Source organism: Cervus elaphus, chromosome 9 (assembly GCF_910594005.1).
Source record: "Cervus elaphus chromosome 9, mCerEla1.1, whole genome shotgun sequence".
Lineage (NCBI taxonomy): Eukaryota > Metazoa > Chordata > Mammalia > Artiodactyla > Cervidae > Cervus > Cervus elaphus.
The window spans coordinates 90,158,079-90,172,564 of record NC_057823.1 but is presented as its reverse complement, the minus strand read 5'-3'; the positions used below and the strand labels follow the sequence as shown (position 1 = coordinate 90,172,564).

Sequence of the window (14,486 nt, the reverse complement as noted above, 5' to 3'; positions counted from 1 at the left end):
TCCATACATGACCATCGGAAAAACCATAGCCTTGACTAGACGAACCTTTGTTGGCAAAGTAGTGTCTCTGCTTTTTAATATGCTATCTAGGTTGGTCATAACTTTCCTTCCAAGGAGTGTCTTTTAATTTCATGGCTACAATCACCATCTGCAGTCATTTTGGAGCCCCAAAAAATAAAGTCTGACACTGTTTCCACTGGTTCCCCATCTATTTGCCGTGAAGTGATGGGGCCGGATGCCATGATCTTAGTTTTCTGAATGTTAAGCTTTAAGCCAACTTTTTCACTCTCCTCTTTCACTTTCATCAAGAGGCTCTTTAGTTCCTCTTCACTTTCTGCCATAAGGGTGGTGATATCTGCATATCTGAGGTTATTGATATTTCTCCCAGCAATCTTGATTCCAGCTTGTGCTTCTTCCAGCCCAGCGTTTCTCATGATGTATTCTGCATATAAGTTAAATAAGCAGGGTGACAATATACAGCCTTGACATACTCCTTTTCCTATTTGGAACCAGTTTGTTGTTCCATGTCCAGTTCTAACTGTTGCTGCCTGACCTGCATACAGGTTTCTCAAGAGGCAGGCCAGGTGGTCTGGTATTCCCCTCTCTTTCAGAATTTTCCACAGTTTATTGTGATCCACACAGTCAAAGGCTTTGGCATAGTCAATAAAGCAGAAATAGATGTTTTTTTGGAACTCTCTTGCTTTTTCGATGATCCAGCAGATGTTGGCAATTTGATCTCTGGTTCCTCTACCTTTCCTAAAATCAGCTTGAACATCTGGAAGTTCACGGTTCACGTGTTGCTTAAGCCTGGTTTGGAGAATTTTAAGCATTACTTTACTAGCGTGTGAGATGAGTGCAACTGTGCAGCAGTTTGAGCATTCTTTGGCATTGCCTTTCTTTGGGTAGGAACTAATAACTTTAATGACATTTATTCAAAACAGATATTGATTTAGGTGCACTGATTATCCGAATATTTTGGACAAGTAAAAACTCCTAACACCATATATTAGACACCAAGTTTCAAAGTTTTAGAATCCAACAAAATAGGGAAATCCTGAATTTAAAAACTTGTATTACTTTACAGTGGAGAAGGAGATGGCAACCCACTCAAGTATTCTTACCTGGAGAATCCCATGGACAGAGGAGCCTGGCAGGCTACAGTCCACAGGATCCCAAGAGTCGGACACGACTTAGCAACAAACCCACCACCACCAACACCATTACTTTACAGAGATTTTTTTTTTAGCACTTACATTTGTTAATAGAAACCTTGCTAATGATAATGGATAAGATGCCATAACTGGGAATATTACTAACGACTCTATACATCTTTACTGGATGTAAAAATAACCATTTCTGTGAAGTCTGTTCCTCTTTTAAGTGTAATGTACTTAAACACATATCAAAGCACCCAAATGTGTAAAATATGTACTATGCTGGTTTCAAACGTGCAACATGAGGGGAACAGATGTTTTACTCATTCGATCAATCTTCATTTTTTCAAAATGACATTCACTGAACATGAAGCACAGATCAAGGGCTGCGGGAACAAGACATAAATCAGTCTCCTGACTTCAGTCATGTGCCTCCCTTATCTCCTTGAAGGAGTGCCCCCTCCCCATGCAGTTCACTGGCTGGGCAGCTAAGCATTCTTTTGTCCCTATTTCCTAAAACATGAAGGGCCAGATGTCAGCTCAAAGCACCCAGGCATTCATGCCCTTCTACCCAGCTCCGCTCATGGCCCACCATCCAGCACAAGGACTCGTGTGTCATGGCAGGACCCCAGGGTGCGGTAGTTAACATTAAAGTTGAACAGGAGTTAATGGGGCATTTGGGAAAATGCTGGTTTGCCTACAGAAGAAAAGCAGGGTGACTAATTTGAAAAGGAACTTGAAGGTTCTCAGGAGTCAAGCATGTTGTGTTATCCCCTCCATGTCCCTGGGCCCAGGACGGCATCACAGAACCATTCTACAGATTGCCCATCATTCTTGATGGCTTTTGGCACAAATAGAATTTACTCCCCCATAATATCCTGTGTGCATCTTGAATGCTGCGTACTCACTCACTTTTATAACTGGCTGTTAAAGGGTCTTCTGCCGCATAGACAGGGAGCAGTGTGATAACAGTGATTATACCCGATGATCATTGTGTATGCGCTGCTTCTCACAAACGCTGGCCCATGGTTAAGTGCCCCGTAAATACTTGAATAAATGACAACAATGAATATAATCTTATCTTGCATTCTAAGTTCTCTTCAACATAGGTTTCTTTAATGTACCAGTGATTCTTACCATCACTTCATCTAAGAAGCCTGTCGTTTACCTTGTTAGCCAGATGATGAACTGTTCACTCTCTGACCCTCATGTTAAACCAACATCAAGAGTCTTCTAGTTTTCAGAACCTAATGGAAACTCACTCTGTTTCAACACCCACTTGAAGGTCCTTCTCCATGGCTGACCCAGCTGAAATCCTAACATGGATCAGGAGGGTGCAGCAGGGACAATTGTATGTAACTTGTAACTAACATCCCAAACTTCAAGGGCACCCGGGGTGTGAGGCAAGAAAGGGACCGCTGGGAAAATCCTCCCCTCACTTTAGCACGTGTCACACTTGGCCCCAAAGGGTCACCTTGGAGACTAATGCACACAGCAACACCTAGTCATCTATGAGCAGCCTACACCACACATCCTGGAATGTAAGAGAACCCGTGAAAATTTAATCGTATTAATGAAAGATGTTAAAGCATGCCAATAAGAGGAAGCTTTCATGTATGTGCAAGCTAGTAAACTTTTGCTACTCTTTACTGAAAATAGAAATTGTAAAAATAATTAATATAGGTTCAGACCAGATATGAAGATATCCATAGATACCTCAAACAGGTCTTAGAACAGTTAAGTATCTTTATAAACTGTACCATTAAGCGTTCAAAGTGAAAGGAAAAGAGGATGACCATCCTTCAAAATGTCTCAGGTACCACAAGAGATAATCTAAAAGCTAGGCAGATCAAGGATCTTACTCCCTGTGAGATATATATATATGATATATATATCATATATATATATATATATTTCAGCTTTCTTATACATAGTCAGAGAGTAATTTGTACTATCCACATTGTAAAAGAATAGCACAATCTTCACCGTGGCATGCCTTACTGCCAAATGAAATGTGTATAAAAATACACAGTTATTCCTAGAAAAGTTAAAGGCAGACCTCCTAGGGCTCATTAACAGAGATCTAAATTTGAGTGTGTTCATAAGCTGATGTTGCGTGGATTGGTATGGGAAAATGTTTCAAATACATAATTAAAGCACACTGTATTTTTTTAAACTCTTATAATTTGTAAATGAGACTCGATACAATAATATTCTGATTACCTTAATCCATCTCTCATTTCCCCAGCTTTGCACTGTTTATTCCAGTCTTGAGAACTTGGGGATATAGGAAATGAATTCAAAAATTGATACAACAAAGCCATGTCATTGAGTCAATTTCTTAAAGAACTTCAGGGATGTAGGAATAACCATGGATCCCAGGGCTCACTAAGAAGCCTCCATTTTCCCAGCTGATTAAACAGCAAAAGTATAAAACTCAAGTGCACAAAAGATCAAAAGGCTGTATAGTAGGTGCCAATTAGTATAATATGTCAAAGGTAGCCTATTTTCTATAGATCATAGGCTTAAATGAAACTAAGGTCATCCATTACTGAGTGGGCTGAACTTCAGTTCAGTTCAGTTCAGTTGCTCAGTCGTGTCCGACTCTTTGCGATCCCATGAATCGTAGCACACCAGGCCTCCCTGTCCATCACCAACTCCTGGAGTTTACTCAAACTCAAGTCCATTGAGTCAGTGATGCCATCCAGCCATCTCATCCTCTGTCGTCCCCTTCTCCTCTTGCCCCAGTCCCCCCCAGCATCAGGGTCTTTTCCAACGAGTCAACTCTTCTCATCAGGTGGCCAAAGTATTAGAGTTTCAGCTTCAGCATCAATCCTTCCAATGAACACCCAGAACTTATCTCCTTCAGTATGGACTGGTTGGACCTCCTTGCAGTCCAAGGGACTCTCAAGAGTCTTCTCCAACACCACAGTTCAAAAAGCATCAATTTTTCGGCGCTCAGCTTTCTTCACAGTCCAACTCTTACATCCATACATGACCACTGGAAAAACCATAGCCTTGACCAGACGGACCTTTGTTGGCAAAGTAATGTCTCTGCTTTTTAATATGCTATCTAGGTTGGTCATAACTTTCCTTCCAAGGAGTAAGCGTCTTTTAATTTCATGGCTGCAGTCACCATCTGCAGTGATTTTGGAGTCTAAAAAAATAAAGCCTGACACTGTTTCCACTGTCTCCCCATCCATTTCCCATGAGGGATGAACTTAGCGGACCATAAACAGGAAACTGTTTCATTTCTCTCCTCTTACTGCTTTGTAGCAACTCTTTGCACTTCCCTTTGACAATGTTGTGTGTAGATCTCAAAGCTTCCTGTCATTTTTTATGAAGGTAAAGGCCAGATCCATACCAACAAAAACTTTCATCTCATACTCCGTTAAAGCTCCTCTATTTATCCCAGCTCTTGCTCAATCCACAGCTGAAGACCTAAGGTGGGAATGGGATCATGGCGTGACTTTTCAGTACTCCTCCAGCCCTTCTTGGACCTTCCCATCAGTCTTCCGGCACCTCTGAGCAGATGGGGAGTTGCTTTGAGGAAGACTGACAAAGGTCTTGCCTCACTTCTGTGGTCCTTTCTTGAGTAACACTGGCAGGCACCCAAACGTTTGACCTTTCATGGAATCCATTCGTATGTTCATCAAAGACTTCAGAATTCAGCTCATTGCCATTCCACCACAGGAATGTACAGTCTTTCAATGACCTTTTTTATTGTCTCCTAACTTCACAATCCACCTCATACCGTTCTCAAGACGACTCCAATCTGGCTACCCTCTGGCACGGACTTTCACGGCCATGAAATAGCAATCCCCACTGCTGCAATGCATCCCATGTGTGAAGTAAATGAACTCCACTCCCAGGCGTATGGAACAACACTAGGTATCCTCTTGGAAGGATTCAGACAAACAGTCCCTCAAATTACTCTGTGGCTGAGTGAGAAAGACTGCTGGGTACCCACTTGGTTCCTGTCACTCTCACCTGATATGTTGGCAGAACATCTGCTGTCCTCTCTCCTCATTAACAAAAAAACCCATAGCTGGCTTCATGGGTGGCAGATTTTCAAGCAGATACCCCATAGCCCCATCAAACCCCAGGAGACACATACCCATCCCTCACTGCACTGCCCTTTGGTAAGAGCACAAGTGTCAGTTGCTCAGTCGGATCCGACTCTTTGTGACCCCATGGACTGTAGCCCACCAGGCTCCTCTGTCCATGGGATTCTCCAGGCAAGAATACTGGAGTGGGTTACCATTTCCTTCTCCAGGTAGGAGCACAAGGAAGCCTACAAATATCTCCCCCTCAATAAGCATTCAGTGAGTACATGTGTGTGTAATGGAGTGTGTACAGCACTTGGGACAATTCCTGGAATTCTGAAGGACTAAATAACTGCCTTCTACTATCTAGACAAGAATATTTTATCTCCAGGATAAAATAACTTATTTACTTATAAGCTGCAAATACCTCAGTAAATGTTATTATCCAAAAATGATGACGCATTTTCTAAGGCACCTTCCACGGTTCCATTTAAATATCTAAATTAGATTGTAAACTGATCATGAGATTAACAAGGGTTTTCTTGAAGGGGTCTTCTGGAATGACTGGGAAAATGGAAAAGACGCTACAGACCTGACTCTGGACGGGCACTGAGTCCACTTTACACCTGGCGCCATCTCTGACCACCAGCTGCCTCTCTGCGTTTTCTGTAACAGCAGACTGCTCCTTAGAGTCAGATGAGATTCGATATCTGACAGCCACATCTCCAAAGGTGCCTGCAAGTCGGGTTACATTAATTTGGATGAATCTACGAAGGTTCTGCCCGATGAGTATGGACTGGTGATCTGAATACAGGGCAAATATTCCATGTGGGTCGTCATTTGCAGAAACAGAGAACCGAATGACACAGTTTTCTGTGTCCAGCTTTGCTCCTCCCTTCACTGAAACAAGCCGGAGCACATACACTTCCTCTATCTCAGGAGTATCATCTGGCAGCAAATGAACATCAAAGCTGGCCTCACTTTCTCCATCGGCAATGGTGAAAATTCCTTTTGTAGAAAGAAAGTCTCCAGTAATATCAAACTCACTACTTAATTCCCAGTAAACCTAAAACAAAAGGAAGAAAACCAACGAAGTTCTATAACGTGGTATATTTAATCAAAATCCTTTAAATTCATTTACCTCAATAATATATAAAAAGCTTGCATCAACAAGTGTGCATCGATATATTCAAATTTAAATTTAAATAAATTCAAATTTAAATTAAGTGTGCCTCAATATATTCAAATTTAAATTTTCCAAGTATCGCTACTTAAGTAATCCAGAAACTGTCTTAACTCTTTGAGGCTATTGTATGCCATTTGCAGGACAAGATAACAAAATCTCATTTCACCTGCTTCTAAATTAGTATAAAATTTGACAAGATAAAGAGAAACAAATTAACTTTAAAATATACCAGTTCCACAAGTGCATTCAACAGTGAACCAAGACCATATTTGAGGGTAAAAAACAAGTAGATAATCTGATATTTACATTGGAATTTGTTTCTGTTTGTTTTTAATAAAAAGAGGATATCTAAGATTTTAAAAATTAAGAATTTCTCCAAAGAAAAAATCTCTAAAAAATTTATTTTCCAAAAATTTTTTACCTCCATAAAGTTTCAACTGAAGAAAAGTAACAATTAATCTCCAATACAGGGGAAAACCTAAGTTTATAGAGAGATTTCACAAAATAAATTTAACTAGCAAACAAATAACCTTGATCTGTTCAATGAATATCTAGATAATTTAAAAGGGCATCTCAATGATACTGAGAATAAAGAATATATTAAGCAATTTGTAAAAATCATGGATAGTCCTGTTAAGCAGAAAAAAGCTTCATATTATAGCAAACAAGAAATTACACATTATGGCAAAGAAGAAAATAGTTCAGTCATATTCTTTGATTAAATATGAGAAAGACCTTTTTAAGCTAACTGTAACTGAATATTTAAAAAACAGCCAGAGGTTGGTGCTGACAGCCCAAAGGGGCCTCAGTGAACCTTCTCAGCATGTGTGAAAATTCATGTCACTTCAGTTTATCAAAAACTCTAATTCTCCAGAACACGCAGTGTCTCTGTTCTTCTCAACCACAACCATCAGGCAAACGATTACTCTGCTTAAAAATCCAAAGAAAAATGGTACCATAATCTCTCCTGAAATGCCCTTGATTCTTTTGACAAAGAAGGTAATGATCAGGGGCCCTTCCAGAGCTGACGGCTCCAAATAGGTCTCCTCAGACAAAGACTCGGGCGCAAACTGAATCACTCCATTAGGATCACCAAACTTCTCTATCTAGAAACAGAGCAAAGTGAAGACATATGTAACAACTGCGGATGAAATTACAGTCTGCAAAGTACCAGTACGCTGATATGTTGTGTATGTACAAGATAAACCGAGGGAATGAAAGAAACACAATAACGACACCTGGGTATGATTCTATCTGGCTGTGCAACTTTTAAAAACCTTAATTTCCCTGACTGCTATCTAAAGCAAGAAAGTTCTTATTCACCAGGGATAATGGGAATAAGTGTTTAAAAAATGACAATTTGTAGAACCTCAAAAGGATAGAACTTCAAAGCCTGAATTAGCTTTACTCACCTCATATTTGCTTCATTTAACCAGCTAAGTTTAGCCAACCTCTTTCTACTGGTTATGATGTATTTATATTGATAATATGGAGGGAGGTGATGGCCCTGTGAGGGTTAATTTTATGTGTCAGCCTGTCTAGGCTAAAGTGCCCAACTGTTTGCTCAAATGCTATCCAGATGTTGCAGTAATGACATTTTGTAGATGTGGTTAAAACTGACAACCAGCTGACGAAGTCAATAAAACTTTTCTTAATAATGTGAATGGACCTCATCCAATGAGATGAAAGCTTTAAAGAGCAAACACTGAGGCTTCCCGGAAAAAAAGGAATTCTGCCTCAAGACCACAATTTAGGAATCCTGCTTGCATTTCCAGCCTGCTGGCCTGTGCCACGAAATTCAAACTCAAGAAGGCAACTTCAGTTCATTCCTGAGCTTCCTGCCTGCTTTATGGATTCTGCTTTATGGATTCCTTCCACCTGTTTTATGCATTCCAACTTGCCAGCCCCCATAGTCATGGGATATAATTCCTTACAAAATGTCTCTCTTTCTTCATATCTGTTTCCCAACATTAACAGTTCCAGTTCTCTGGGGACATCTGACTGATACAGACCCCATATAAAAGACGCTTTTCCAAACTTAGAAAAAGGTGCATCTCTCTACCTTTTTTCAGTAACCTTGGTCTCCAGGGCTTTCTGCCCCAGTGGACTGGGTGATTCATACCAAATAAGTTGTATCTGGATCTGACTCACACCATCACTGCACCAACTGAAAAAGTACCATTCTTCCTTTCAACAGTCTGACTTGCGACTACCTGTGAACTCTGATGCCCTTTAATGGCAAAGATATCCAATGTCTATGACGCAACAAATGCCTCCTCTCGAAAAGTGCCAAATCTCCCCAAAGCATCAGATTTTCTCAGAAAGTGTAAAATAACTATTTCTCAGTATCTTAAAGAATTACCAATAATCAGGCTACGTAATAAACTAACGTAACAACCACAACATCTGACCCACAGGAATTACTATGACTTCCTTGGGTGTTATAACTTTTAATTCATCATAAGCCCGTACAGTTTCAACAAATGTAAGCATATTTTCTGAAAGATCCTTTAAAGCTGAAATTCTGTGGGAAAAATAAAGTCAGACTTACCGTTAATGTAACATCTTTAGCTGTGGAGTCTAATTGAGCTTCTCCTCTCACAAGCTTAAGTTTAATAATGAAAGTCTTTTCAATTTCAATGTCATCATGTGGATAGATTACCAGAATGATGCTTCTCACTCCACCTTCCCCATCTCCAAAAGAGAAGGACCCGCTCACTGGGTCTGCAATGTCTCGGTTCTGTGGTGGTAAAGCTTCCTGAGAATTGGGTCCTACTATCTCCCAGTTCACCTGCAGGGTGTTTGTTTTTTAAAGAAAACAATCAGCTTTAAACAAAGAATTTCTTTGCAGGATAGGCAGTATTGAAAATATATACATACATGTGAAAGTTATTCTAGAGTATCTCCCACAAAGTCCTATGTTATCAACTCATGTTGTTTAAAATAGTCTTTACAAACATAAACTATGTAATCTAGAGAATATCCATTTTCATGAACAACAATATCTAACATGTAATGAAAACTCTGAATACCCGGTCATTTGTCATCATCACAGGATAACAAAAATACAAAAGTACATACTCTAAACAGAGTAATATAAACTTTTTAGGGCTTTCCAGGTGGCTCAGTAGTAAAGAATCTGCCTGCCAAAGCAGGAGATCCAGGTTCAATCCCTGGGTCGGGAAGATCCCTGGAGAAGGGAATGGCAACCCACTCCAGTACTCTTGCCTGGAGAATCCCGTGGACAGAGGAGCCTGGTGGGCTATAGTCCATGGGGTCACAGAATCTGACATGACTGAGCAATTGAGCACACATGCAAACTTTGATAAATACAAGTACAAACTGTCTTGCTAGCACACAGGTTCTGTTCATCAAAACCTATTTGAATCATGTGAAAAGTCTGTTGGGTATGCAGCAACAAGTACACTTAAATAAATTCCTAGTATAAGAGGAACAGAAAGAATGAAAGTAGAACACTTTCTAACACCATACACAAAAATAAACTCAAAGTGGATTAAAGATCTAAATGTAAGACCAGAAACTATAAAACTCCTAGAGGAGAACATAGGCAAAACACTCTCTGACATAAATCACAGCAGGATCCTCTATGACCCACCTCCCAGAATATTGGAAATAAAAGCAAAAATAAACAAATGGGACCTAATGAAACTTAAAAGCTTTTGCACTACAAAGGAAACTATAAGCAAGGTGAAAAGACGGCCCTCAGATTGGGAGAAAATAATAGCAAATGAAGAAACAGACAAAGGATTAATCTCAAAAATATACAAGCAACTCCTGCAGCTCAATTCCAGAAAAATAAATGACCCAATCAAAAAATGGGCCAAAGAACTAAACAGACATTTCTCCAAAGAAGACATACAGATGGCTAACAAACACATGAAAAGATGCTCAACATCACTCATTATCAGAGACATGCAAATCAAAACCACAATGAGGTACCATTACACGCCAGTCAGGATGGCTGCTATCCAAAAGTCTACAAGCAATAAATGCTGGAGAGGGTGTGGAGAAAAGGGAACCCTCTTACACTGTTGGTGGGAATGCAAACTAGTACAGCCATTATGGAGAACAGTGTGGAGATTCCTTAAAAAACTGGAAACAGAACTGCCATATGACCCAGCAATCCCACTTCTGGGCATGCACACCGAGGAAACCAGATCTGAAAGAGACACATGTACCCCAATGCTCATCACAGCACTGTTTATAATAGCCAGGCCATGGAAGCAACCTAGATGCCCATCAGCAGACGAATGGATAAGGAAGCTATGGTACATATACACCATGGAATATTACTCAGCCATTAAAAAGAATTCATTTGAATCAGTTCTAATGAGATGGATGAAACAGAAGCCCATTATACAGAATGAAGTAAGCCAGAAAGATAAAGACCAATACAGTATACTAATGCATATATATGGAATTTAGTAAGATAGTAATGATAACCCTATATGCAAAACAGAAAAAGAGACACAGATGTACAGAACAGACTTTTAGACTCTGTGGGAGAAGGCGAGGGTGGAATGTTCTGAGAGAATAGCATTAAAACAAGTATACTATCAAGGGTGAAACAGATCACCAGCCCAGGTTGGATGCATGAGACGGGTGCCCAGGGCTGGTGCACTGGGAAGACCCAGAGGGATGGGATGGGGAGGGAGGCGGGAGGGGGGATCGGGATGGGGAACACATGTAACTCCATGGCTGATTCATGTCAATGTATGGCAAAAACCACTACAATATTGTAAAGTAATTAGCCTCCAACTAATAACAATAAATGGAAAAAAAAATTTTAAAAAAAGAGGAACATAAATGATCAGAGTTATAAGAAACATAATTTTTATGTTGAAACAAGGGAATCATTTAAAGTTTCTGTAATTTAAAGTTATATACTTCTCACATCCATAAAGAAAGAAAACTGGGCACTTGTCTTTGCTTCTTTCATCTTTGATTGGTGTGAGACATAGCTGACCACTTCTTTCTCTGGAAACACTGCATCCCATCTTCCTTGGCTTACGTGATACTTATATGGCACAAATCATCCTAATTTTCCTTCTCTACATCTCAGTCTTCTTGGCTGGTTCTCCTTCCTCCAATCCATAAATGCTGGGAGTCCAGGACTTGGGTCTGTATCTTTTCCATCCCTGTCTACAGTCCTCGGGCCTCAGAGTTTCAAATGCCTCCGTGTCACCACTTTTCAGATCGGTGTTTTGACCCTTGCACTGGGGTATCCTGCTGCTATCCCAAATCAACAAAGCCAAAGCAGAACTCTTAATTTTCCCCAAGCTTCGACATCTTAATAACCAGCACTACAATGTAACCAGTTGCTCCTCTAAAATTTCTAGGTTAACCTTTATTCCTCTCTGTCCCTCAGGCTCCACCGGCCCTTGTATATTTTTCCTCCAAAATATACTCAATCTCTATTCGTGCCTGGCCATCTGTACCTCTCTCCCTGTCTGAGCCATTGTTAGCTCTGCTGTGGGCTCTAGAGGGCGACACCCTTCTAATTCCCCTCCCTGCTCCTACTCCGGCTTTTGGACAACCCACTTCCTTCACAGCAGCTCTAATTCAGCCGACGACCCGGTGACATTGATATCATTCCTTTGCTTAAAACTCTCTGATGGCATCCTATTGGCACTTCGACTCATCTTCAATCTGATTTAGAAAGTTCTCTGTGGTCAAACACCTACAGGCCCCTGTGATCTAACTTGGGCTGTTATCCCTTTATTTGCAAGCCCACCCACCTCGTGCACCTCGTCACACCTCAAGCATACCAGGTCTGTAGATCTGCACTATCTAATCCCTCTGCCCAAATGCTCAGCCCCCTAATGATTACATGAGCACCTCTTTCAGCTTAAATATCACACCCTCACCATCTAATCAAGGGTAGCCAGCAGGAAACATGTTACTAGACAACCAATGGATCACTGAAGAAATCAAAGAGGAAATAAAAAAATACCGAGAAACAAACCACGGCAAAAACACAGTGATCCAAAATCTACGGGATGCAGCAAAAGCAGTTCTAAGAGGGAAGTTTATAGCAATTTGTTTGCTTATTGTTTGAAAATTCTAAGAGAACAGGGACGAACTGTGTCCTCCTAACCTGTGCATTCTCAGGGACTATGACAGGGTCTGGCACATGGAAAGCACTCAACAAATATACTTGCTGACATAATGAGTTTTACCAGAATCCTTCATTTAATTGTTAACTTTCTCTCAAGAGTTCCCAGAAGGCAGCTGTATGCCTCATACATTTTTATGTATTTCATAGGATTTGGAAACTGCTTTACATCTACTTGGTAATTAATAAATATTATTGACTGTGAATAAATGAACATATTTGAGAAATAAGAAAATCCAACACCATATCTATCAATCAAAATTATTTTAAAAATCATGGGGAAAAAAATACTCTACCTGAATCTCTCCCAAGAGTCCTCCAGTCCGCTCCAGCATCAAGGGTAAAATCATTGTGGAATTGGGATTAGGAACAGAAACTCTGCTTTGATTGAGAAATCTTACTACACCAAAAGGAGAGTCACTCTTGGCAATCGTGATTCTGCACACTAGATGGCGCCCAAGGACCGCTCCACCAGTGGCTCCAATGAGCATAATTTCAATGGGCTCCTCAAATTCACTGCATAGCAAGAAGGAGCAATTCTGTGAGTCTAAACATAATAAAATGCTTCTAAAACCCAAATAACTAGTCATTTGCCAAATTGGTCATACATATTCAAGGCGCAGTAGTCACACACCAAGCGCTAAGGAGAGGGTGCTCAGCTAGAAGCGTGAAATGATCAACTTCGATATTACATAACCTGCAAGTTATTAGACTTTCTTCCCCTCTTTTTAATTGCTTAATGAATTAAAGAAGTGATTTGCAGGATGTTTCCACATTCTGACTGTAGACTTTTCAATCTAGAAGAACAAAAATCAGTATTTCTTCTTCTATTTGAGAAAAAGTGACACACAATCACTGTGGTCTCTCATTCCCCTTTTCCCTACCCCTGCACCCCACCCCCTAGAGTTCCTCACTCATTTCTCCATGGGCACAACTATAATCTAAAATTCTATTTTCAGGGCAAAACACAGGTAAGGACTGGAACACAATACTCATGATTTACATGTGTGCATGTTACATACGAAACAGTAATATTACCTTTCATCGTCATCAATGATGGAAACATTTATAAAACTTAAGTTCTGCCCATGCTGAAAGGTGACTGAACTACCATGCAGAACATAATCGACAGCACCAGGAACTGCAGAGGAGCTCTGAGAGATGAAATCAGCGGTCACACGGCCGTAAGTGCCATGAAGCCTCTGCACGGGAATCATGACCGTCCCTGTGTCTTCCTCCACTGGAACAGGAATGTGCGATGAATTGGCATGCCAACCAAAGAAACTGACTTTAACATGGCTCAGTTAAATCAAACATGACAATTAAATATAACAGGACGATGCAAGCACTCAATTTTTCTGCAGTTCGTTTCTCGCTTTAAAGAACCATGAGCGAACACGTCACAACTTACTTTTTAGGAGAAATACAGCATGTCAAAAGTCAAAAGTTAGACTGAGCAGTGTAAGCTAGAACTTAAATAATTGATTTAATCATCAGTGAAGGCATTCTGCCTCTGTGTGCCACATACAAGTAAATAACCCTTACTGGTAGACAAACTGGTAGATGATGGTAGACGAACACAAAAAACACTTAAAACATGTGTACTGTACTCAAAGGAAACCATTCTGGATTGTTTATGCATATTTAACTGAAACACTGGTAACATTAAAAAATAAGGTATATGTTATTTATATCATATGAGTGTTTTAAAAATTCAAATACGATTCTATTACATTTTTCTGCTTCTATCTACTTATAAATCTGAACATATATCCTCGATGTTTGATTTCAACTTAAGAATTCTATTCAAAAGTTTATTTCTTCTTCAGCTATACTAATATCAGTATATTAAAATATCATTTAATATAGAGTTCATAATAGCCACAGCTAAGTAGTACTGAACTTACATTGTAATCATCACTATGCGTTGCGCAAATCTTCCCAAAGACAGTGAATCAAACAGA

At 40.0% G+C, this 14,486-nt stretch overlaps 1 protein-coding gene across 1 annotated transcript in view; it reads right to left on the bottom strand.

Moving 5' to 3' along the window:
- Positions 1–14,486, bottom strand: part of ADGRV1 (adhesion G protein-coupled receptor V1) — a 540,993-nt gene that overhangs the window by 339,083 nt on the left and 187,424 nt on the right. Inside the window, exons 66-70 of the mRNA XM_043913586.1 lie at positions 13,561–13,762; positions 12,819–13,038; positions 8,938–9,177; positions 7,343–7,492; positions 5,793–6,266 (exon numbers count right to left, since the gene is read on the bottom strand). Of these exons, the coding sequence (XP_043769521.1) occupies positions 5,793–6,266; positions 7,343–7,492; positions 8,938–9,177; positions 12,819–13,038; positions 13,561–13,762 (1,286 nt within the window). The remainder of the gene's footprint in view (positions 1–5,792; positions 6,267–7,342; positions 7,493–8,937; positions 9,178–12,818; positions 13,039–13,560; positions 13,763–14,486) is intronic.